The sequence below is a fragment of the Bombina bombina genome, chromosome 1, assembly GCF_027579735.1.
Source record: "Bombina bombina isolate aBomBom1 chromosome 1, aBomBom1.pri, whole genome shotgun sequence".
NCBI lineage: Eukaryota > Metazoa > Chordata > Amphibia > Anura > Bombinatoridae > Bombina > Bombina bombina.
The window spans coordinates 1,456,780,118-1,456,806,922 of NC_069499.1; the positions used below are offsets into that span (position 1 = coordinate 1,456,780,118).

At 37.8% G+C, this 26,805-nt stretch overlaps 1 protein-coding gene across 1 annotated transcript; it reads right to left on the minus strand.

The window, feature by feature from the left end:
- Nucleotides 1-21,503: 21,503 nt before the first annotated feature.
- On the minus strand, nucleotides 21,504-24,895 carry SOCS3 (suppressor of cytokine signaling 3). The gene is made up of 2 exons (XM_053696264.1): nucleotides 24,752-24,895; nucleotides 21,504-23,752 (listed from the first exon to the last, which is right to left on the minus strand). Exon 2 carries the CDS (start codon nucleotides 23,660-23,662, stop codon nucleotides 23,063-23,065), a length of 600 nt encoding a protein of 199 aa, XP_053552239.1. The 5' UTR covers nucleotides 23,663-23,752; nucleotides 24,752-24,895; the 3' UTR covers nucleotides 21,504-23,062.
- Between the last annotated feature and the right edge of the window lie 1,910 nt (nucleotides 24,896-26,805).

Consider the following 26,805-nt stretch of genomic DNA (forward strand, 5'->3'; position numbering starts at 1 on the left):
GGAACAAAATAAATGAAATATAAGAGAGATTTTTTTTAAGATTTTTTTTATATATATACTTTATTCCACTATTTCAAGCCAAGACTATACAAACCTCTGCTGGCTTTAGAATGTAAGCATCTTCCTCTGAGCAGCGCACCAGACAGGAGGAGTTAATAATACAATCTAGCTACGCAAGTTGCGCAGTACTACGCAACTTGCGTATGGAGATTTTAATTTAACTCCTCCTCTGTCAGTTTTCACTGATATCCAGCCAGGTACTGTAGGGAGTTGCCGCCCGACGAGGGTGACAGAGGAGATGAATTCCTGCTTGAGGGTGTCAAGACCACCAACATCTTCTCGCGGACCACCATGAAAGAAATAAATTTGGGCTTCATGTACCTTTAAAGGGACAGTCTACACCAGAACTTTTATAGTTTTAAAAGATAAATAATCCCTTATTACCCATTCCCCTGGTTTGCATAACCAATTCAGTTATATTAATACATCTTTTTACCTCTGTGATTACCTTGTATCTAAGCCTCTGCAAACTGCCCCATTATTTCAGTTCTTTTGACAGACTTTCATTTTAGCCAATCAGTGCTGACTCCTAGGTAACTCCAAGTGCGTGAGCACAATGTTATCTGTATGACATACATGAATTAATGCCCTCTAGTGGTGAAAAACTGTCAAAATGCATTCAGATAAGAGGCTGCCTTCAAGGTCTAAGAAATTAGCATATGAGTCTACCTAGGTTTAGCTTTCAACTAAGAATACCAAGAGAACAAAACAAAATTGGTGAAAAAAGTAAATTGGAAAGTTGTTTAAAATGACATGCCCTATCTGAATCATGAAAGTTAATTTTGGACTAGGACTGTCCCTTTAACTAAAAATACAAAAATGATACAGCATGGATACATGTAACATGCTGAATTCATGTGTTTTTCCTTATACTGGCTGAAATGCTATTTTGCATGTATTGCAATACTCCCCTTTGGCAATAATTAAACAGATATCACAGCAGGAAGCCAGAGACATTTCCAAATAAAAAAGTTCTGATGATACAACTGCTGATTGGCTATATCATGTCTACTTTCCAGTTTTGTCCAATTAAGGTTGTATGGCAAAGGTTCAGTTGTAACAAACCATGAAATATGTCAAACATAGATTGGTCACAGTAATGTGTGGTCATCCAACCCTTCTCCTTTGACATTTATAGGCCTTGGATGCAAACTTGCAATGCAGACTTTTGGGTAGCATGACAAATACAGGTATCAGGTTCATTGTGATAACTAACAGTGGTAGGCAAATTTAGGGGCATGAACCCCATTTTTTTTATTTCACGATTCAGATAGAGGATTTATTTTAAACAACTTTCCAATTTACTTCTATCATCAAATTTGCTTCATTCTCTTGGTACCCTTTGTTGAATAAGCAGCAATGCACTATTGGGAGCTAGCTAAACACATCAGGTGTGACCAATGACAAAAGGAATATATGTGCAGTCACCAATCAGCAGCGAGCTACCAGTAGTGTAATGCTACCCCTGAGCCTACATAGATATGCTTTTCAACTAAGGATACTAAGAGTATAAAGCCAAATACTAGAAGTCAATTGGAAAATTGTTTAAAACTGTATTCTCTATCTGAGCCATGACAGTTTATTTTTTTAACTTTACTGGCCCTTTAAGAGCAAGTAAAACTAGTAAGAAACTAGCCACAGCCAGATTACAATATTTTTAAGTCGTATAACTGTAAAAAAGCCCAATAACTAAAAAAGAAAATACTAGATATGACTGCTAGAGAAATAAAATCTATTTGTGACTGTTACTAAAGGGAAAATCAGGGGTTAATTTCCTCCTAAATGATGCTTATATTAATTACTCAGGTAACAGCTGTTTTGTAAATAAGGTTTATATGCACCTTACATTTCTTACACTCCTCCCTCCTTTCACCTAAAGTAATCCTACAAATCTGGCCTGTTAGTGTGTCCTGATGACTGGAATTAAGTAACACTGCTCTATACCAGCGGTCGCCAACCAGTGGGCTGTGGACCACTGGTGGTCCGCGAGAAGATGTTGGTGGTCTTGACACCATCAAGTAGGAATTAATCTCCTCTGTCACCCCCGTCGCGCCGCAACTCCCTACAGTGCCTGGCTGGATATCAGGGAAAACTGACAGAGGAGGAGTTAAATTACAATCTCCCTACACACGTTGCGTAGTACTGAGCAACCTGCGTAGCTAGATTGTATTTTAACTCCTCCTGTCTGGTGCGCTACTCAGAGGAAGATGCTTCCATTCTAAAGCCAGCAGAGGTTTGTATAGTCTTGGCTTGAAATAGTGGAATAAAGTAAAAAAAAAAAAAAATTCTCTCTTATATTTCTTTTGTTCCCTTTACCTGTCTCTTTGTAGTAGTTTTCCCAATTCCTTCAGATGGATTTACATCACTGTTTGTCTTCCTCCCCTCCATCTTCTTTTTTTTAAATTAAATATTGAAGGGAGACTGAACCCAAATTTTTACTTTCATGATTCAGATAGAGCATGCAATTTTAAGCAACTTTCTAATTTACGCCTATTATCAATTTTTCTTTGTTCTCTTGCTATCTTTATTTGAAAAAGAAGGCATCAAAGCTTCAGACTCTGGACAGCACTTTTTTTATTGGTGGATGAATTTATCTACCAATCAGCAAGAACAACCCAGGTTGTTTACCAAAAATGGGCCGGCATCTAAACTTACATTATTGCATTTCAAATAAAGATACCAAGAGAATGAAGAAAATTTGACAATAGGAGTAAATTAGAAAGTTGCTTAAAATCTCATGCTCTATCTGAATCACGAAAGAAGAAACTTGGATTCAGTGTCCCTTTAATTATTTTTCATTCTAATAATTTTCCCGTGCACAAAGCCATTCCACCTGAATTCCAGTAATTGTCATCCAGCAGATCACTAGGTATACCAAGCTATGGGTTAATAAACTAATGTCAAAAATAGCCCAACACAATACGTATCTTAAATCAGACTGTAACTTCCGTGTAAACTGAGTGGTGAAATTAGTAAAAATGTATACAACTATTTAGAATTTTATACAAATGTATTCTTTGTTAAAATGGTATAAAAAAATCAAAATTCTATCATGCAAGTGGCCCACACTATTCAATCGCAACAACTTTTAAATCACAATAGCTTTCAAATTACAATAACAATACTAAAACGATGTACTGAAAAATGCAGTCGTCTAAAATCAGTTGGCACAAATGATTATTTCAGGCAGTAAAAAAAAATTATATGACTTTCTGACTGGGGTTATATTTTCCTTTACAAGTCTCTATACGTTAAAAACTATTTCTTATAACGGTCAGAATCAATCAAAGGTTTGTCTCCAATGGGTTAGGGAAAACCCAGTGATTCAAGTCTCTCTTGTAATACGCCCTGTTACAAAGGAGATTCCGGTTTTTACTTCCTTAAAAAGGATTCCCCAGTTTCAAATTGGTAGTCTTTTGAGGGTTCCCAAGTTGGAACAACAATAGCAAAAAACAGTCTATTTTAAATATACTCCAGCAGACAATCTTGGTCCGGTTTAGATGTCACTTAGCAGGGGGAGCTAATATCAGTACAGACACTCTCACCTGCTTCTCCTTGTCTGGGTATGTCGGCTCCTGTATGGATTTGCTGTTTAGGATAAGTTGCAGACCTCCTGGTCCCGGAATGTAACTGTCTTCACTTGCGCAAGTCTTATCTCAGTTACCTTCGTATCCGGACTTACAGCCTAAAACGATTCTCTGCTCTTCAAGTACTCTGTACGCAGAGTGGGTTAGCGCTGTGTATCCTCCTTGTATACCTTTCACCTTTCTACGCGTTTCACCCCTAAGGTGTGGGGCTTTTTCAAGATTCAGTGTGAGAGTCAAGTCTGCCCTATATCTCCCCTAGTTGCCTTCGATTTGCTGTCATCTTTTCACTTCCTCTGGTCACTCTGGAAGTAAACTTTTTAAATGGTGGGATCCTCATATCTGCACGGATAAACTTTTCTTTTATAATTTCCTTGCTTATAACCCCAATTTTCTCAGAAATGTCATTTATCTGAGAACTCTTTTATTGTCTTGATAAAAAATCCTTTAATGCCTTGTTATAAAATACTCTAATGCCAAACATAAATTAAAAAAATAATTTTATTTTTTTTAATATACATATTTCCCCTAGGGGATCGAACCTAGGATCCCCAAGGCTGAGGGCTAGGATGTTACCTCTAGGCTATTCACTGCTGATACGACTATGTCAGATTTCCAATTGTAAATAATTCTTCATTTTTATAACTAAACTCAATCCATAGATCCTTACGCCTACCTGCTAGTTTCTGTGACTTCTATCGCGTTTGGTATTAGCTATTCAAGCATAATTTATTTTGTCTCAATAGAAAATTCCTTGATATATGACCTCTAGCTTTATTAATATATTTAGTATTCTTCAATATTCTAAAATATTTTTCTTATATAGAAAACTTCTAAATTAGATAATAGTCTAGTCCCAGACTGCAACAGAGCTACAGTTAAAAGTCTAAATAATGCTGGGTCCCTACCCTATACCAAGGGGATTCAAACTCGGGGACTTTGCTTATTAAACTGAGACCTTACCGCTATGCTATAGAGGCGCCCATTGCTCTTACTATCATTTTTTAAAATAGAATATAGATAATTAAATCCCTCCTAAACTCACAGTATAGTTTCAAATCAGATTATGGTGTATTTGAAATAATGTTTGATTAACAAAAAATGTATAGAGTCTATATAGACGTTTATTTATTTATATGGGATAAAAAATACCCTGATTAGCAATCTAGTCAAGAGAAAAAATGTTATTGTGTTATTAATTTTTACTTACTCTAATTATGATAAAAACGGATTTATATCCAGTTCAGAATTTAAACCGTTCGGGTACAAGGTGTTAAAATTATAAATCATTTCCGCCTCCTTTTTCAGGAGTAAAGTGTCCAGATTTCCCCCTCTCCAATTACCTTTTATTTTGCATAGGCCCCAAAACTTGAGGTCCTTAGTGCTGCTTTTATGCACCTCTCTAAAGTGCTGGTACAAATGCGTCTCTAGGATGCCTTTTTCAATGTGCCAGAGGTGCTCACGGATTTTTTTACTGCCTGAAATAATCATTTGTGCCAACTGATTTTAGACGACTGCATTTTTCAGTACATCGTTTTAGTATTGTTATTGTAATTTGAAAGCTATTGTGATTTGAAAGTTGTTGCGATCAGTGTTAATTTCGTCGACTAAAACTAGACTAAAATGACTATAAAACTAAAGAAATTCTAATGACTAAAATACGACTAAAACTGGCATTTTAGTCAAAAGACTATGACTAAAACTAAATCAAAATTTGCTGACAAAAACATTTTATGCAAGGTGTTATAATCAATCCATATCCAATTTCTGCTCTTTTGTAAAATTTACGAAACTTAATTTTATTAAATTTTAAGAAAAATAAAGACATGTTATATACCACAACAGTTAAATCTGTTAAATCTGTATTGCATGTTCAAACCTTAATACCATAAATAAAAACAGGTTAATAAACCTTAACTCCAGGAGTATATAATGAATTTGGAAGTTCTAGAGCAGTGCTAATATCGTTGCCGAAAATTTTTGGAATCTGTGAACAATCAATTGATTCTTCTTATAGAAATAAGTATAACCTATGAATATGGGTTTAAGTTATGCTGTGCCTGTGCTAGCTGCAGAAACTTTTTGTTGTGTTGAGTTACTTGATACATGTTTTAATTATTAACAGAGAACTGTTAAAGTTTTAATATTGTTTAAATAATGCATTACACTTTAACTACAGCCCTTAGATTTTAGTCGACTAAAATCTACTGGAGATTCAGTCGACTAAAACTAAAACAATTCAGATGACTAAAATACGACTAAAACTAAAATGGCATTTTAGTCAAAAGACTAAAACTAAGACTAAATTGAAACTTGCCGTCAAAATTAACACTGGTTGCGATTGAATAGTGTGGGCCACTTGCATGATAGAGTTTGATTTTTTATACCATTTTAACAAAGAATAAATTTGTATAAAATTCTAAATAGTTGTATACATTTTTACTAATTTCACCACTCAGTTTACACAGAAGTTACAGTCTGATTTAAGATACGTATTGTGTTGGGCTATTTTTGACATTAGTTTATTAACCCATAGCTTGGTATACCTAGTGTACTTTTAGCGCCACCTACACTCCACATATTTAGATCCTTTTAAAATTTTTAACTACCTAGGAAGGAGGTAGTATAAGAGGTTGGCGACGTGGGTTGAGTCTAGCGCTCCACTTAACTGTTTTTATACAAATAACTTCATCCAGCAGATCAGCCATGTCTCACCAGTATTATAGTAATTGCCAGTAACATCAGTCGTTGTTAGCTCACATCCATATTGAGAGCTTTCTCATAGAAACTTTTAATTTATGACTCCAATGTCTGTCCATGATCATAAGTAGTTTTGAATAATTCCTAAATGGGGAGGTAACTTGGAAGTCTTGTGGTCCTTTTTAACATAATTCTTTTTCTTTCATGTAATTGGCAAGAGTCCATGAGCTAGTGACGTATGGGATATACAATCCTACCAGGAGGGGCAAAGTTTCCCAAACCTCAAATGCCTATAAATACACCCCTCGCCACACCCACAATTCAGTTTTACAAACTTTGCCTCCTATGGAGGTGGTGAAGTAAGTTTGTGCTAAGATTTCTACGTTGACATGCGCTTCTCAGCATGTTGAAGCCGGTTCCTCTCAGACTACAGTGAATGTCAGAGGGATGTGAAGAGAGTATCACCTATTGAATGCAATGGTCTTCCTAACGGGGATCTATTTCATAGGTTCTCTGTTATCGGTCGTAGAGATTCTCTCCTACCTCCCTTTTCAGATCGACAATATACTCTCATATACCTCTACTGATAACTGTTTTCGTACTGGTTTGGCTATCTGCTTTATGTGGATGGGTGTCTTTTCGGTAAGTATGCTTTTTTATTACTTAAGACACCCCAGCTATGGTTTGGCACTTTATGCATTTATATAAAGTTCTAAATATATGTATTGTACTTATATTTGCCATGAGTCAGGTTCATGTATTTCCTTGTGCAGATTGTTTCATATTTGGGGAAAATTAACATTTTTAAGAAATATTTTTCTTACCTGGGGTTTAGTCTTTTTTTCAAAATTGACTACATTTTTCTTGCAGATTGCGGGCAGTATTAGGCCCGCGGGTGAGCCAAATGCTAGACTTTATTCATTCATTCATGGCGCAAGAATTTTTTGGCGCGAAAGTATGTTCGTTGACGCAAGTTCGTCATTTCCGGGGTCGTAGTTGACGCCGAGTTCCTTACACAGGGTTGTGTCGTTAGTGACGCGGGTGTGTCATTTCTGGATGTTGTTGGCGCCAAAAATATTTCAGTTACGTTGTGCGTCATTCTTGGCGCCAATTTTTTTCATTAATTTAATACCCCATTGCTATTTGCCTCTTGCCTTTTTCTATGTCAGAGGGCTATGTTATTTGCATTCTTTCCCATTCCTGAAACTGTCATATAAGGAAATTGAAAAAAATTGCTTAATATGTTGTTTTTTATTTTACATTTTGCAAGATGTCCCAATCTGATCCTGCCTCAGAAGTATCTGTTGATTCTATTCAGAAGGATTTGTCTGCTATTCTGCCTTCTAATTAATATAAGGTCTTTTAAAACTTCTCAAGGTAGATGAAATTTTTAATGACCGGCAACATAATGAATTATCCTCCTCTGATGAGGATCTATCTGATTCAGAAGATCCTTCCTCAGATATTGACACTAGCAAATCTACCCTTTTATTTAAAATGAAGTATTTTCGTTCTTTGTTAAAGAAGTGTTAATTATTTTGGATATCGTGGAAACTAGTCCTCTTGATATTAGAACTAGTAAATTATGTTTTTAAACCTCCTGTGGTTACTCCAGAGGTTTTTTTCCTGTTCCTGATGCTATTTCTGATAATAATAAGCCGGGTATTTCTTTTATTCCTTCTTCAAGGTTTAAAAATTGTATCCTTTTACCAGCAATTTCTATAGAGTTTTGGGAAAAGATCCTCAAAGTTAATGGGGTTATTTCTACTCTTGCTGAAGGTACCTTTATTCCTATAGAAGATAGTACTTAAAGGGACAGTATACACTCATTTACATATAACTGCATGTAATAGACACTACTATAAAGAATAAGATGCACAGATACTGATATAAAAATCCAGTATAAAACTGTTTAAAAACTTACTTAGAAGCTGTCAGCTTGGCTCTGTTGAAAAGGTAGCTGGAAAGCCCACTGCAAGTGGGAAATAAGACACTCCCGCCTCCCCCTTCTTTTGCATATGAAAAGACCCTTTACACAAACAGGAGCAAGCTGGAGAAGGTAGCTGATGGTATTCAAATAAAACTTTGGGGCTTAGTTAGGAGTCTGAAAATCAGAGCAATGTTATTTAAAAATAAGCAAAATTATACATTTAAAAAAAAAAAAAAAACTTCATGGACTTTATAAATAGATCATCTACAAAACATTTATGCAAAGAAAAAATGAGTGTATAATGGCCCTTTAAGTTCCTTTAGATAGGAAACTTGAATCTTATCTAAGGAAAGCTTATTTATATTCAGGTCGTCTCAGGCCTGCAATTTCTTTGGCTGATGTTGCAGCTGCATCATCATTTTTGTTGGAGAATTAGCGCAACAAGAATTGGATTCTGATTTATCTAGTATTGTTCGCTTTCTGCAACATACTAATCAGTTCTGATGCCATTTTTTTATATCATCAAGATTGATGTTAGATCTATGTCTTTAGCTATTTTTAGCTAAAAGAGTTTTGAGGCTTAAATCTTGGAATGCTGATATACCTTTTTTAAGTCTAGATTGCTATCTCTTTCTTGCAAGGTAATAAGAGACCTAAGGGTAAATATAGAGCTTTTAATAATTTTCATTCTTTTTGTCAAATAAGGAACAAAAACCTAATCCTTCCCTATGGAATCTGTTTCCATTTGGTAACCTTCATTAATTGGAATAAATCCAACCTATTTAAGAAACCAAAAGCCAGCCCCTAAGTCCGCAAGGTGCGACTCATTCCAGCTCAGCTGGTAGGGGGCAGATTAGTTTTTTTTTTCCAAGGATGTTTGGATAAATTCTGTCCAAAATCAATGGTTTCAGAGTATTGTCTCTCAGGGGTATCGAATAGGATTCTGAGTAAATCCTCCTGTGAGAAGATTTTTTTCTCTCACGCATCCCAGCAAATCCAGTTAAAGCTCAGGCTTTCCTGAAGTGTGTTTCAGACCTGGAGTTCAGGGGTAGTCATGCCAGTTCCTTTTCAGGAACAAGGTCTGGGGTTTTATTCAAATCTATTCATTGTCCCAAAGAAGGAAATTTCATTCAGACCAATTCTGGATCTGAAAATTTTGAATCGTTATGTAAAAGTTTCAAATGGTAACTTTAAGGACTGTTCTGTCTTTTATTCAGCAAGGACTTTTTAGGTCCACAATGGACTTGCAGAATGTATACCTTCATATTCCGATTCATTCAGATCATTATCTTTTCCTGAGAATCTTTTTTCTAGACAAGCATTACCAATTCGTTGCTCTTCCATTTGGACTAGCAACTGCTCAAAGAATCTTTTTTAAAAGGTTCTAGGTGCCCTGCTTTATGGAAACCAGAGAGCAGGGTATTGCGGCGTTTCCTTATTTGGACGATATCTTGGTACTAGCTCAGTCTTTACGTTCTGCAGAATCTCACACAAATCAACTGGTGTTGTTTCTTCGAAAACATGGTTGGAGGATCAATTTACCAAACGTTTCTTGATTCCTCAGACAAGGGTCACCTTTTTTTTAGGTTTCCAGATAGAAACAGAGTCATGGACACTGAATCTAACAGTCAAGAGACGTTTGAAAGTGGTTGCAGCCTGTCGGCACCTTCAGTCTCAGACATTCCCTTCAGTGGTTATGTGCATGGAAAATTTAGGACGCGATTCCCTTTGCTCGTTTTTCACATGAGACCTCTCCAGCTTTGTTTGCTGAATCCATGGTGCAGGGATTATACAAATATATCACAATTAATATCCTTAAAACCCAATATTTGACACTCTCTGACGTGGTGGTTAAATCACCAGCGTTTAGTTCAAGGGGCTTCTTTGTTCGGCTAACCTGGATTATGATCCCTACAGATGCAAGTCTTTCAGGTTAGGGAGCTGTTTGGGGATCTCTGACAGCAGAAGGGGTTTGGAAATCTCAAGAGGCGAGATTATCATTCAATATTTTGCAATTTTCAGAGCTCTTCAGTTTTGGCCCCTGTTGAAGAGAGAACCGTTAATTAATTTTCAAACAGACAATATCACCGACAGTGGCATTTGTCAATCAGCAGGGTGGGACTCACAGTCCACAAGCTATGAAAGAAGTATCTTGGATACTTGCTTGGGCGGAATCCAGCTCCTGTCTAAATTCTGCGGTGCATATCCCAGGTATAGACATTGGGAGGCGGATTATCTCAGACTTTACATCCGGGGGGGGGGGGGTCCCTCCATCCAGTTGTGTTTTCTCAGATTGTTCAGATATGGGGTCTTATAGAGATAGATCTGATGGCCTCTCATCTAAACAAGAGACTTCCCAGATGCCTGTCCAGGGATTTTCAGGCGGAAGCAGTGGGTGCGCTGACACTTCCTTGGTGTTTTCAACCTGCTTATATTTTCCTGCCTCTAGTTCTTCTTATAAGAGTGATTTCTAAAATCATCATGGAACAATCGTTTGTGTTGCTGGTGGCTCCAGCATGGCCTCACAGGTTTTAGTATGCGGGTCTTGTTCGGATGTCCAGCTGCCAACCTTGGCCACTTCCGTTAAGGCCGGACCTACTGTCTCAAGGTCCGTTTTTCCATCAGGTTCTCAAATCATTAAATTTGAAGGTATGGAAATTGATCGCTTAGTGCTAAGTCATAGAGGTTTCTCTGACTCCGTGATTAATACTATGTTACAGGCTTGTAAATCTGTTTCTAGAAAGATTTATTATCGAGTTTGGAAGACTTACATTTCATGGTGTTCTCATAAATTCTTGGCATTCTTTAAGAGTTGCAAGATTTTTACAGTTTCTTCAGGATGTCTGCAAGTTTCTTGAAGGGAAAAATCTCTGCTCTTTCTGTTTTATTTACAGAAATATTGGTAAACTTCCTGATATTCACTGTTTAGTTCGTATTAAGCCTGTCATTAAATCAGTCTCTCCTCCTTGGAGTCTTAATTTGGATTAGAGGGCTTTACAGGCTCCTCCATATTGAGACTATGCATTCTTTGGACATTTATCTACTTTCTTGGAAAGTGTTGTTCCTTTTGGCCATCTCTTCTGCTAGAAGAGTTTCTGAGCTATCTGCTCTTTCTTGTGAGTCTCCTTTTGTGATTTTTCATCAGGATAAGGCGGATTTGCGGACTTCATTTAATTTTTTCCCTAAGGTTGAGAATTCTAACAACATTAGTAGAGAAATTGTTGTCCCTTCCTTGTGTCCTAAGCCTAAGAATTCTTTGGAAAGGTCCTTACATTCTTTGGATGTGGTGAGAGCTTTGAAATATTATATTGAAGCTACTAAAGATTTCAGGAAGACTTCTAGTCTATTTGTTATATTTCTGGTCCTAGGAAGGTCAGAAGGCTTCTGCTATTTGCTTGGCTTCTTGGTTAAAGCTTTTGATTCTTCAGGCTTATTTGGAGTTGGGTCAGGCCCCGCCTCAGAGAATTACAGCTCATTCTACTAGATCAGTCTCCACTTCATGGGCTTTTAAGAATGAAGCTTCAGTTGATCAAATTTGCAAAGCGACAACTTGGTCTTCTTTTCATACATTTACTAAATTCTACCGTTTTGATGTATTTGCTTCTTCAGAAGCAGTTTTTGGTAGAAAAGTTCTTCAGGCAGCCGTTTCAGTTTGATTCTTCTGCTGATCTTTTAAGTTTTTCTTGTCATTTTAAGAATAAACTTATATTTTGGGTTGTGGATTATTTTTTCAGAGGAAAGTGGCTGTTGTTTATTTTCATCCCTCCCTCTCTAGTGACTCTTGCGTGGAGTTCCACATCTTGGGTATTGATATCCCATACGTCACTAGCTTATGGACTCTTGCCAATTACATGAAAGAAAACATAATTTATGTAAGAATTTACCTGATAAATTCATTTATTTCATATTGTTAAGAGTCCATGAGGCCCATCCTTTTTTATGGTGGTTATGATTTTTTTGTATAAAGCACAATTATTTCCAAATTCCTTTGTTGATGCTTTTTACTCCTTTATCACCCCACTACTTGGCTATTCGTTAAACTGAATTGTAGGTGTGGTGAGCGGTGTATTTATAGGCATTTGAGGTTTGGGAAACTTTGCCCCTCCTGGTAGGATTGTATATCCCATACGTCACTAGCTCATGGACTCTTGCCAATATGAAAGAAATAAATTTATCAGGTAAATTCTTACATAAATTATGTTTTCCCCACTTTCTGCCTCTCTGTTTCCAGCTCAAAAGTTGGCACTCACCCTTCATCTGTCATTTGGAAGTATTCTCTCAGTTCTCTCATTTAGTTATTAAAAATGTGTAAATATATACTTAGAGGCCTATTTATCAAATGTCTGTCGGACCTGATCCGACAGTGCGGATCAGGTCCAACAGACATCGCTGAATGCGGAGAGCAATACGCTCTCCGTATTCAGCATTGCACCAGCAGCTCTTGTCAACTCCTGGTGCAACGCTGCCCCCTGCAGACTCGCGGCCAATCGGCCGCCAGCAGGGGGTGTCAATCAACCCGATCGTACTCGATCAGGTTGAATTCCAGCGATCTCTGTCCGCCTCATGAGAGCAGACGGACAGGGTTATGGAGCAGCGTTCTTTATACCACTGCTTCATAACTGCTGTTTCTGGCGAGTCTGAAGACTCGCCAGAAACCCGGGCCCTCAAGCTCCATATGCAGCTTGATAAATGGGCCTCATAATGTAAACTTAGCTATGGTTATACTAGTTACGTACAGTCTGTGCATGTATGTGTATATATATATATATATATATATATATATATATATATATACACACACATATACACACACACACACACAAATAAACACATTATAGAGGTTTGTACCTTAAAAAAAAAAAAAAAAAACATGTTAGTGGTCCACGGGATTCAAAATTGTGAGTTTAGTGGTCCCTGAGGTTGGTGACCCTTGTCTATACCACTGGTATTTAATACTCAGCTTTGTTTTCATTCACGCCTCCTACAATTATTGGGTCCCTCTTTGTACTACTTCTTTGCTGTTTTGCCCATTTATACCTCCAATCCAAGCACTACAGAGGGCTGCCTGCAACCCATTTTACTGCCCTTTCTGGAATCCAAGAAAATAAAACTCAACAGTCCTTGGTTTGACTCACATCTCCAGATTACCTGTTTTTGCCCTTCTTCACTTGCCCACTTATATACATTGTGCATATATGATAATACATGTCACTATCTGCCTTATACACCTCCTACCTGTTTTTTTTTTTTAATTTTTTTTTAACACTTCTGGCTTTTTAACACTTTGTACAAGTTCTTTAACCTCTCCGCTTTCCTCCCTAAATTATATGGGAGTCACATTCGTGTGATATAAACAGAAAATAATTCTTATGCAATAAGGCTGAAAGTTCATCCAAGAAGTAAAGACCCATTCGGTCTTACGCATATATTATTAATAATTAACACCCCCATGTCTGTATCCATTGTGTAAACAAACGTGTGAAAAGTGGTTCTGCTTCAGTCAATCTGTATAAGCCAAGGCTGTCCTGAATATTGCGGTAAAAATCTGAGATACTCACGAACTTGCAGGGACCATCCGTTCTCCACACGGGCTGAAAAACATACCCAACCAGCTTCCAGAGCTGTGTCCCGGTCGTGGCCTCCTAACTGCGCTGCTGGAACTTCAGCCACACTGTAGAATAACGTCACTCGGGACGCGTCGTAGGGGGGAGTGTTAATATACCTGCATCCGTGTGTACAGATCTCCTACCTATTCTTTTGTCTTACAAATTGCAGGTAGGGATGACAGCTGTGATTCATATCTTGGAAACTTGTAGTAAATTGGGCACAGGTGGTAGGGGAGGTCACAAACAGCCCCCCAAAAAAACTCCTGAAGCTCCACCCTTGACACCACAATGTAAATTTTTCACAAGAGGTAATTTCATCCCCTTGGCTGCCGGTGTTCTGTCGGATTCTGCAACCCGTTGGAATGCGTTACTAGAAGATTTGTGCATGCGCACAGTTACGTCATTGCATTCCACAGTTGGGTCTGATCTTGCAACCACTTTTGGAATGCGATGACATAACTGCACCCATGTACAGAGCGTGTGTTCGCACATTCCAATGGGTCGCAGAACACCAGTAGAAATAGGTATGAAATAGTGGAAGGGCTAGCAAAGTGAGATGTGTAAAAGTTACAAATAGGGTTGCCAAGTGTCAAGTATTCAACCTGACAGTCCAGTATTTCAGCAGGCTGTCCAGTAAAATCTTATGTAAATGTAAAAGGCCTTCTATGCCTCTATGCATTACTAACAGCCAGAGACGGTGTTCTGTTTATGGTAACAAACTGTTACTGGCACATGTGTGTTACAGGCAACAAAGAAATATGGTTGATTTGTATTTTACTGATGTTCTGTCGGATTTTGCTCACTTGTCAAAATTTGCTACCTTCATGAGTGCATGCTCAGAATTACGTAATCACACTCCACATATGTTTGGAAAGAATGTGTGGAATGCATTTACGTAATTAAAAGCATGCGCACATGAAGGTTGCAAATTTTGACGGACAGCCTGATTATCCTCCCTTTGATTGTTAAAGTGGCGTCCAAGGACATGCGCGCAAGCGCAGTTCAAGGTAGCAAATAATAACAATCTAACCTCATACAATCCATATTACGTGATGTTAAAAACATTGTGGATTGTATGAGGTTAAATCGCCGAAATTTGCTACCTTGAACTGTGCTTGCACGCATGTCCGAGGACACCGCTTTAACAATCAAAGGGAGGATAATCAGGCTGTCCGGCGAAATGTGCTACCTTCATGTGAGCATGCTATTAATAACGTAATCACATTCTACACATTCTTTCAAACAAATGTGGAGTGTGATTATGTAATTCTGAGCATGCGCTCATTAAGTTAGCAAATGTCGACAGGGGAGCAAAATCCAGCAGAACACCAGTAAAATACAAATCAACAATTTTTCTTAGTTTGCCTGTAACACACATGTGCCAGTAACAGTTTGTTACCGTAAACAGAATTCGATACAACACTGTCTTTGGCTGCCAGTAATGCATAGAAGGCCTTTTACATTTACACTCAAGGGACTTAAAGGGATAGTCTAGTCAAAATTAATCTTTCATGATTCAGATGGAGCAGGCAATTCTAAGCAACTTTCTAATTTACTCCTATTATAAATTTTTCGTCATCCTCTTGGTATCTTTATTTGAAAAAGCAAGAATGTAAGCATAGAACCTGGCCCATTTTTGATTTAGCACCTGGGTAGCACTTTCTGATTGGTGTCTAAATGTAGCCACAATCAGCAAGCGCTACCCAGGTGCTGAACCAAAAATGGGCCAGCTCCTAAGCTTACATTTAAATAAAGATACCAAGTGAAAGAAGAAAAATTGATAATAGGAGTAAATTAGAAAGTTTCTTAAAATTGCATGCTCTATCTGAATCATTACGGTTTAATTTAAAGTGATGGTAAATCCAAGCTTTTAACAAACGCTAGGATTTACCATCACTAAAAATCAAGGGGAGTTTAATTTATTAGATCTAAAAAAGAGGGTGCTAAACTCACCCTTTCTTTGCCGTTGCACATCGCTAAACTCAGCGGCTCTGCCGCCCAGGGCACATGGGTCTCCTTCAACGAGCTGACGTTTGCATCTCTGAACCAATAGCCGTGCGTGTCAACTGACAGGGCTCTGTATGCACGCACGGCTATTGGTTCAGAGGTGCAAGTTACCTCATTGGTAAAGGACCGAAGTGCCGTGGATGGCCGGAGCCGCTGAGTTTATCGCTGTGCAACGACACAGAAAGGGTGAGTTTAGCACTTTTTTTTTTTTTTTTTTTTTAGATCTGATCAATTAAACTCCCTTGATTTTTAGTGATGGTAAATTCTAGCGTTTGTTAAACGCTTGGATTTACCATCACTTTAAAAAAAACAACTTGAGACTTTACTGGACAGCCTGCTGAAATACTGTACTGTCAAGTTGAATACTGAACACTTGGCAACCCAATTTATAACTTTTACACATCTCACTAGCCCTTCCACTATGTCATACGTATATCTACCAGTTGTTTGTTTTTTTTTGCTTGCCCCTTTGCCTCTGTTATTCATTGCACTGGGAAGTAATTTAAAGTGATGTTTGCCCCCAATACTAGCCCCTTGCTATGCCCACCCTGGCTCCTGCCCTCGCATGCACCTCCCCGCTCGCAGCTGGTCTAACACAGCTGATGACTGCACGGCTTAGGAATCCACTCTGGAAATGTTTCTGTAATAGTTCGGAAAATGGGCAAGAATTGTACGTAACTACGGCAACGGGAACACAAACCTGACAAAGCTAGAAATGTTGTAATCTCCTTTCGTGGGGGGCCTAGGAACGTGACGCACTTTGAAGGATTTCTCATTTCCTCCTTGGGGGAAGGGGCAGGATGATGTCGTTTGATGCGATCCCTGCTGGGGGGGGGAGACACTGGATCTAACAGCGGGGCTTATACATGTAACAGTAGTTGATCCTATCACGTCTCTCACTTAATGGTGTTGTGTTGAAAATAGTGATGATTAAATTAAACGCAGTGCGGTACACTTACCATGTGGGGATTAAAAAGCAGCTGGGGTAACGATGCACCCACATTAGTATTAAGCTATATTTTCTTTTCACAAGGATCACTCAATATAGTAGGTCAATTTGTACTCACTGAGGCACTGCGTGGTTTGGGGGTACACCTAAGTATTCCCTTTCGTGGTTTAGGTTTGGCGCATCCTCCCCACGCAACTCACCTTGGTTGAAGATGGTGATAAATTATGGGAGTGGGTTAAACATTGTTGTAAGGTGTGAAGATGCACGTACAATTTAGGGCTGATGTGATAAAGGTGAGGGTTGTTAGTGCTGCACGTACTTTTTGTTTTAAAATGGAGGGGATGGGCAAAAAGTGATTTGCCTCCAGGAAAGGTGATGAATGTAAATTAACTAACACTTGGAATGTGGGTTGAACACAATGAACTTTTTGTTTGTTTTTATTTTAAAGAACATTTTGTTCCAGGTGGTTCACAGTTTTGATATATTTGTATTTATGGGGTCTTTCCTTTTTGTGTCTTTAAACAAATGGATCATTTTTTGTGGATGGTGTTTGGTTCCCACACAATGTTTGTTTTTTTATTGTGAACAAACATACACTATTGGTCCTTTTTTGTGTAGAAGGAATTCCCACTTGTCATTATTATGAACGTGTGTCTGCTATAGTACTCAGTAATAGCAGTTACTGGTATCTGTCTTAAGAAAACACAGGGAAACATAAAGGGGGTGTTTACCATTTACTGGCAGGGATAACTATGCAGAGCTCTTCCACATGCCAAACTATTATTAATCTTTTTCCTGTAGTGCTCTCTATTAACCACTTCACTACCAATAACACACAGCAAACATGCAACTGTTACATTAAAGGGCAACATATTAAAGATAATCTGCAGTATTGGGTGACCTTGGGCGTAACTAGAAACCACAGAGCCCAGGTGCAAGAATCTAAGAAGGGCCCCCCACCCCCCCAAAAAGTGAATTTGATACATATCTTTCTTTTTTTTAACATTTAACACAGAAAAAAATGTGAATCAGATTACATGTCTGCAAAAGGAGGTACCCTGTGCCCACAGTCTGTGAGATAGTCTGACCCCCTGTATATAGTGACACTGTTTAACCCACCAGTACTGTATATAGTGAGTCAGTGACACAGTCTGTAATCTGTCGGTGAGATGGCTGGCCTGACCCTACCCGACCCAGTACTTTATAAAGTGACCACAGTAGTCTGTGACATGGTCCAGCCCCCCGTACTGTATATAGTGGTACTCTATAGACTGACACTGTTTACCCCTCACCCCCCAAACATACACACACACACACATACATACATGCATAAATACACACACAGTCACATACATATATATATATATATATATATATATATATATATATATATATATATATATATATATATATATATATACACACACACATAAACACCAATGGGTAAAACAGAAACACTAACCCCTGTAGTCAGAGACAGTAGTGAAGCATCATGTCACACTCACATGATATCAGTGCAGCCATTGGCAGGTCAATGTTTTTTTTTGTTGAAGCAGTGCCCCCACCCTTGGGGGTCCAGTCGCAATTGCGTCCTCTGCACCCCCTGTAGTTTCGCCCCTGACCTTGTCATATTGCTATGTGATATTCTGGTAGATTCACAAACAACTTCTTACTTATTTAACTCATACACAGGAATAGCAGATACTTGAGAGACTAATGAACCTAAACCAGTGAGTGACTGAACAATGTTGCTTTATATATACTGTAATAAAAGGATGTCTTGCATGACAGTATTGTGTGTGATACTGTGCATTATTTTGTGTAATATGACAGTTGTTTAACTGTTTTATTGTGCTGCATTGTGTAATATGTAGCTGCACAAAACTGTACCAGTGCATCATTATCATGGGCGTCCGGAAGAGGGGGCACCTGCCCCCCCCCCCCCTCCATTTTGCTCTGGGTAAAAAGTCGGGCACACTACACAGTACACAACTAGATTACAATTAACTCTGTGTCAACCTTGTTTGGATCTCAGTGTGTTTGGTTGAAGGCATGCATTGTGGCTGTAGGTTAGAGACCTAGGGAGGAAGAGACCTTGACTGGGCTATCCCCATTATCTCTTCCATTTTGCTTTTAATCTAGCTGTGTGCGTACAAGAAAGTGCCAGATTTTCTGTGTGTGTGTAGAGAGGGGAGAGAGAGATATCATCATATTGCAGCTCCAAATAATATTGTTTTGGGCTGGCTCAAAGATTCATATTTGACAAACCCATCCTTATATTTAAGTATAAGCACTAACTTTAGTTACTGTTTTGACACCAATGAGCCACCATGTTCAAAATTAGGTTTAGTTTGTGTGTACAGTGAGCAACACTGTCTGCTTCACATGATGCCACTGATATTATGTTATTTTATTTGTCGTCGCCCCCCCTTGAAAAAAATTTTGGCGGACGCATATGATCATTGTGTCCAGAGGTCAGCAACCTTGGCACCCCCAATGTTTTAGAACTAATTTTACCCATGATGCTGAGACACTCTTTAGTCTGAGCATCATGGGAAATGTAGTTCCAAAACATTTGGGATGCCAAGGTTACTGACCTCTGATTATGTCTCTATACCAATAATAATAATATATATATATGCATCAATATTAGGTAAAGCACTCCAGTAACCTTTTAACTGTTCAATGCCCAGGGTGCTCAGTAACAGTCCATATATGCATCAAAAATAAAACTGCACTCGCTGGGTCTTTAAATGACAAATATTTAATATAACGTTTCGGGGTCTCCCCCTTTGTCAAATATACAAACACCCCTGTTTGTATATTTGACAAAGGGGGAGACCCCGAAACGTTATATTAAATATTTGTCATTTAAAGACCCAGCGAGTGCAGTTTTATTTTTGATGCATATATATATATATATATATATATATATATATATATATATAAAAAATTTTTTATTAATTTTTTACAAAATTGTACTGTATGATTTAGTCAGTGGCATTTCTATGGGGGTGCGAAGGGCTCCATATATCATGTGTGCTGTGTCTATTAACTTTTTTTATCACCTATGTTAGCCCCCTACCAAATATTAAAGGGACATTCCAGCCAAAACTGAAATCCACATGGATGTATTTCAGTTTTGAATAGAACAGTTTTTGTAATATACATGCTCCTAATAAAAGCTATAGCTGTTTCAAAAGCGTATTTAAGTATAGACGTGCACCAGCATTTTAAACACAACCCTTGCTCAGAGAGCCTCATGTGCTTGTACCATCTGGTAATTACTCAATTTGTTAATTGCTGATATGATACAAGCCCCACTGCCACTCTGAGCAGCTACGGTATTTAAAATGCGGGTGCACTGAGAATATATAACTATGCTTCACATGCTCGTGCAGAGAAACAAGTTAGCACGAAACATTGATGACTTTTACTAGAAGCATTTTTGCCAACACATGTATATTGCAAATATGTTTCTATTCAAATATATATATTTTATCTATGTGCATTTCAATTTTGAACGAATGTTCCTTTAAGTTCTAGAATTACCACTGGATTTGATTTAGTATGTTGTTTTTTTTTTTTTTAAATTAAATTATGTTTTGTTGTGGCATTGTGCGTTTTATGATATTGAACCTTTTGTGGTATATTATGTGGTTTTGTCTGTTTGTGTACCTTTTATCATGCTGTCTTTTATTTCCTTGCAGGGATAAGGTTCTGGGATGTGCAGGTGAGAAGGTCCCTCCCAATTTCAATTCCTGGCACCCTGTAGGGGGCGGAACTAACAGGAATGTCATTATGTAGAGGTGACGCACAAAATGGATTCCTGACTGATACAGGAAGAGATTCTGGCACATCATGTCTGACACGCCTGGTAACCCTGTGTGTGTTTAGTGTTCATGTGACGTGTGGTCATACACACTTAGCAGTTATTGTAAACTCTAAGTGTTCTAAGCAAGTTCCTATCTTACATGTGGTGTTTATTTTTAGGTTTTCTTGTTAGGATCCTAATTATCTGTTTTGCTTTATCCTTATTTGATCTGCATTATACAATTGCTATTTTATTACATATTCTAGTTAATAACTGCAGTTTACTGCATTTTGTCCTGTTTTGTGATTGTGTAGCCAGCATTTGGTTCAATATATTAAAGAGACAGTCTACTCCAGAATTTTTATTTTTTAAAAAGATAGATAATCCCTTTATTACTCATTCCCCAGTTTTGCATAACCAACAGTTGTATATTAATATACTTTTTACCTCAGTGATTACCTTCTGTCTAAGCCTCTGCAGACTGCCTCCTTATTTCAGCTCTTTTGAAAGACTTGCATTTTAGCCAATCAGTGCCCTCTCATAAGTAACTCCATGGACGTGAAGCACAATGTTATCTATATGGCACACATGAACGAACACCCTCTAGCTGTGTAATTCTATCAAATGCATTCAGATTAGAAGAGGCCTTCAGGGGCTTAGAAATTAGCATATGAGCCTACCTAGTTTTAGCTTTCAACAATGAATACCAATAGAACAAAGCAAATTTGATGATAAACATAAATTGGAAAGTTGTGTATAATGGCATAGCCTATCTGAATCATGAAAGTTTAATTTTGACTAGACTGTCCTTTTAATTGAATCACCCCTCAACAAAACTCCAAAACACACATGCTCAATTATAAAATATTTCTTTATTATAAATTATTGAAATGTTTTCTTTAAAAAACAAATTAAAAAAAAAACAAATATATAAATATGTGCAAACTGCATTCTGGTTACAGTGCCCAGAGCTGTTTGGCATGTAAACATAATTATGAGCAGACTCTATGAATCTGTGCTTGCACCCCCATAGGGGTTGCAGGTGCAATATAAGCATACAATCATAAGAAACAATACACCAAAATATATATATATTCATGCCACCTTCATTCAGGATCTGCTGTATAGGACCAGGGTACAAGAACATGGTCACAGTGTGTATTTGTAAACACCAATAATCAGAGTGTTTCACCTTTATTTTATAGAATACCTGCTCCTAACAACCCCTATCTGATCAGCTGTGTAGTCTTACATTAGAGCCTCCCAGCTGGGATATTCAGGAGCATAATGGCAGCCTATTTAAATCTCTGTTTGCAAAGCCATTACAAAAAGGATGGTAGATACTTGGAATAGCCTCTCAGTAGAAGTGGTAGGGGTGCCTTAAGGAACTATAAAACATAAGACTACAGTACTTTTTTTTTTCTTCTTCAAGATGTGAGAATGGACAGACTGTACTGGCCAATTAGAGTGCAATTTCTGTGAATATACAAGGGCCTAGTAACCAAACCACATCATTTGTGCTAACTAGATTAGGGGATTCTGGTGGGATTTAAGAGTAGCAATCTACAACTATCCCCCCAAAAACTCCACATTAAAATATCTATTTTTACTATATTAAATGTATAGAAACATCAAATCCTAAGGTTTAGCGTTGATAGTGCACATTATAACTCTTCAATGTAGAGTGTTGCTATGGAGATGCATTTAAGACATATCTGCTTATAATCTAATAGAAGGCAACAGATACCACTCTAGTGAATGTATTGTCCATTGGAGGCTGGGATTTTTTTATACATACAATAAGAACACACAAACATAATGGCTTGTAAACAGTTTCCTCTAGTAAAAAATCATTAAGGCTGTAATGGTGATATAATAAATAAGTGCTTGGTGTAAAGCAGCTAAACAATCAGTGCAAGACAGACACTTGTTTCTGGTAATGTTACCGGGGAGGGATCCAGAACCAAGGTCTATGAGGTTATATTTGTCCTGTTTCCCCACAATGATCTGCGCCCGGCATGCAGGAAGGACTTGGGGATGAAATTGTCTGGCAGCTATAATGGAGATTTTTGGAAACTCCCTTGTGTTTTTTGATCAGTCACTTTGTATATTGCACCTTTAACTTGGTGAATATTCAGCAGTTTTGTTTTCAGTTATCATTCTCGCAGTCTCAGATAGACGTAATCTGCAGGGTGAAGAATATTGAATTTGTTCTTTATGTCTCAACCGCACACTTTCTTAAGGTGTCACATCTCTACAGAACTTTGCTCTCTGCATATTCTGCACTCTCCATTCTGAACCTTGTCTTTCTCTCAAGGGTTATGGTGAGCTCCTTGCTTTTAACATGCCAAGCATGTTCTAGGTTGATGTTGGTGACTTATGTTACCATTTGTTTTTTTCTGGGCCCACTAGTTACACCGGTGAATCATATTCCTGTAAAAAATCTTTAATGGGCAGAGGCAGCTGTTCTTTGTCCTCATATGAAACCAGTTGTCCATTTACTGCTTTTCTGCAGAGATGCTGTAAAGAGGATACATTGGAGGAGAGAGGCCTGCAAAGTAGCAGAGGTACCCGTTCTTCTCCTGAGTAGATGTAATATGCCCTCTTGGTGGTGATTCCAGAGTCCTTAGTAGACATATAATGGCGCAGAAGTTTGAGCACACAGTCAAAGTGTGGAACTGGTTGAGTACTACGAGGGTCAGTCTGCAGGGAGAAGCCACGTGGCTCACATTGAATACGTAGGTTTTTGGTGCCACATTCAGTTTTGACACTGAGTGTAAAGAAGTGACGGCGATCAGAGCTGTCCCTAATCAGGAAAGTGCCAGCTGGTTCAGTGCTCAACAATAAGTTGGCCTGGCTTCCAGTCACTGTGCTCCAGTAGAAGCCACTCTCTTGTAGCTTGCGAACTGCGCTTACAACCAAGTTGTACTCGCCACGAGAAGAAAAGGTCTTGAGCCTGAGAGTGGAATCCAGTCCCCGGCTCATACTCGGGAATTTACTCTGGGTGACCATGACGGTGGGAGCCAGCCTTGCGGAGAAAGTGGGGAGAATTCCTCTGTGTCTGGCTTAAATTTTTTTTTAGACTCAGCAAATAGCAGTTTCCTAAAGGGTGATAAGAAATTATAATGGTCAGTTACAAAAGTAAAAATGTGAGAATTAGGGGGGGGGGAGAAATATCATGGCAAATGATGGTATACAAAAGTGGCTTAGAGAATAAAGATATATGTGAGAGAGCAGACAGGGGCAAACAATCTATGGGAGAAACAAAAAGGACTGATTTTGATGGATCCCAGTAGATATAATAGAGATCAGAGGGGTCTCTATTATAGCACACGTTGGTTAGCACAATACATTTAGTAGAATACTAAATACTGTTGTGTCTGAATGTTGTTAATGTCATGTGTACAGTTGTGCAGACATGAGTACTAAGTACAGTTCTGCATCAGTGTATGTACCGTGTTCAGCTTATTAAGTGGTGTGTATAAAGAATGCACTTCTGTAAAAAGCGAGAGCATTTTATCTGAATTTATTAACACTGTGTTATGTTGGCATCTTTGTGTTTTGCTCTGCTAACAAGTGCATGGTGTGTTGTGTATAGTTCTGCAGCTAGTACATTTATTTTCTATAAATATGCACACTGCATAGGTAACCTGTACAACTCTAACAATAATTATACCATGTAGAATATTTAATAAGCTATCAAAGCAGTATGTGTGGTGTGAACAATGAAGGCATTATGTGAATGTTACAGATGTGTAATTACTAATGTGGCTGTACATATAAAACAGGGGGTGACTGATTATATGTAATCTATGGCAGGCAGGTAACCCATGCACTAGAAAGCAGTTAGGGTGTTAGTAGACAGGATATACAGTATTAAAAGTAACTTTAGAAATTGAGAAATTAGACATCAATATAGAAATGAATACACTGACATTCAAACAAGTAGACATAATTATAGATAGTAGCAAACTGCAGCTCCTAATATAATGCCCCAGATATGAAGTTAAATGTATATGATATAAATCCTCTGTTATAAAGTGTATATGATCTCAGCCTCCCCCCCACCAGCAAAGAAAAAGTAAAAAAATAACACTATACCTGCTATCAAAGTACAAATGCTCCACTGGGTTGCCTTAGCCAACTGATTAACACTTTAGTCCAAGTCGGAGATTGGGTTGTACTGTTATGAGCCACAATTTAGACAGACATAAGCCTCTAACTTGTGAGCTTCAAGCACTTATAAAGAAAGAAACTTCTCCTCCCATTACAGTCAGTAACCCAACCCCTCCCCCCCCCCTTGTTGATTCCTGGAAGCGGCCTTCCTGTATGATAAATACAAAATGCTGTGCTGAAGCCTCCCTGTTCCTGGTAGTTGCACTTCCAGTATAATACACAAATACCATCAGCTTCTAATTCCCTATAACTTGATGATGCACAGTGCTGTGCTCCAATCTGAATATTTCTGAAGCGCAATTCCCTGTGCCCTGTAATTTGAGAAGTATTAATGCTACTTTAAATAAATGGTTGTAAATACACTGATTGGCTTACCAGACGAAGTGGTAACCATAAAGGAAGTAAAATAATAAACAAAAAACAATAAACTTTATTTTGCCCACCATTAGTTACTCTGTAATTAAAATTTAACACTGCAGTTTTTGTTGTTGTTTGTTTTTTTATTTTATTTAACTGTTCCCAGAGAGACTGGAATTAATTTTGCAGAGTGTAGAACTTTGACCCTGTAACATGCTACATAACAATAATTAATCCATTGTTAACAGTGCATATTACCAAATTTAAAGGGACAGTGAACCCAATTTTTTTCTTTCGTGATTCAGATAGAGCATGCCATTTTAAGCAACTTTCTAATTTACTCCTATTATCAATTTTTCTTCGTTCTCTTGCTATCCTTATTTAAAAAAGAAGGCATCTAAGCTTTTTTTTTGTTCAGAACTCTGGAGAGCATTTTTTATTGGTTCATGAATATTTCCACCAATCAGCAAGGACAACCCAGGTTGTTCACCAAAAATAGGCCGGCATCTAAACTTACATTCTTGCATTTCAAATAAGGATACCAAGAGAATGAAGAAAATGTGATAATAGGAGTAAATTAGAAAGTTGCTTAAAATGTCATGCTCTATCTGAATCACAAAAGAAAAAAATTTGGGTTCAGTGTCCCTTTAAAGTGAAATTACACTTTGAATTATTTATGTTGCCCACTGTAAGTTAGTATGTCATTTATCTCAGAAGATGGAGTTTTTTTAACTGTTCCCAGAGTGGCTGTAGAACGGTGACCCTGTAACATGCTACATAGTGCTTAAACAGTGCAGTACTCATGAATATCTGTCCATAATTGGCCGTAGAAAAAGAGGTAAGAGAAACATAAAGGCTGTTTACAGTTTGTAATGCTTTTAAAATATTTTTTTTGTATGCAGGCCTTTCACAATGCTTAAAGGGACATTAAACACTGTGTTTCATGTTTAATTACGTGTACATGTTTAATTACATGTAGTAAAACGGATTTGCCATATACTTTCATTATTTATTTTGTACTCTTTTCCTGTAATTTAAATCTGAATTTTGTGGACTTTCCAATTTGTTAGTTAATGTAAAAACCTGCAGACACAGCTAGCTGTATTCCACACAGTCATTGGTTGCACAATTTACTAAACCATTTATAATCATTCCTAATTAGCCTCAGCAGAAAAGGTAACCTAAGTTACAATACGGCAATGGCAACTGCTTTATGGACATTAACTGAACCCTTACTTTTTCAATATTTAAACAACTAATATCATTTTTAAAAATACATGTACACATTATTCTAAGGCTAATCTGTGTTCTTAATACACAATTCAAGCAATGATTTATTTAGTGTTTAATGTCCCTTTAAAGGGACATTCAACACTGCCCACAACATTAATCTATGTTTCTAAACTAAGTCTAAAGAGCAAGCTTCAACGTTCCCCCTTTCTCTTACTTACTGCCTTCACTGTTCAATCCTCATCGATATCGTCAAAATTTGTCTCCTAATATGGCTGCTTAACTCCCCCCACTGTGACGTACAGCTCGTCTTCTTCAAACTAGCCGGCAGTTCTGTCCCATTTCTCCTACTTCAATCCCAGCGCGTTCACGGGCGTTAGCGCATGCGCGAT

What these genes read in the sequence shown, in the direction of transcription:
- SOCS3 (XM_053696264.1), bottom strand. Translation starts at nt 23,662, where the DNA reads ATGGTCACCCAGAGTAAATTCCCGAGTATGAGCCGGGGACTGGATTCC.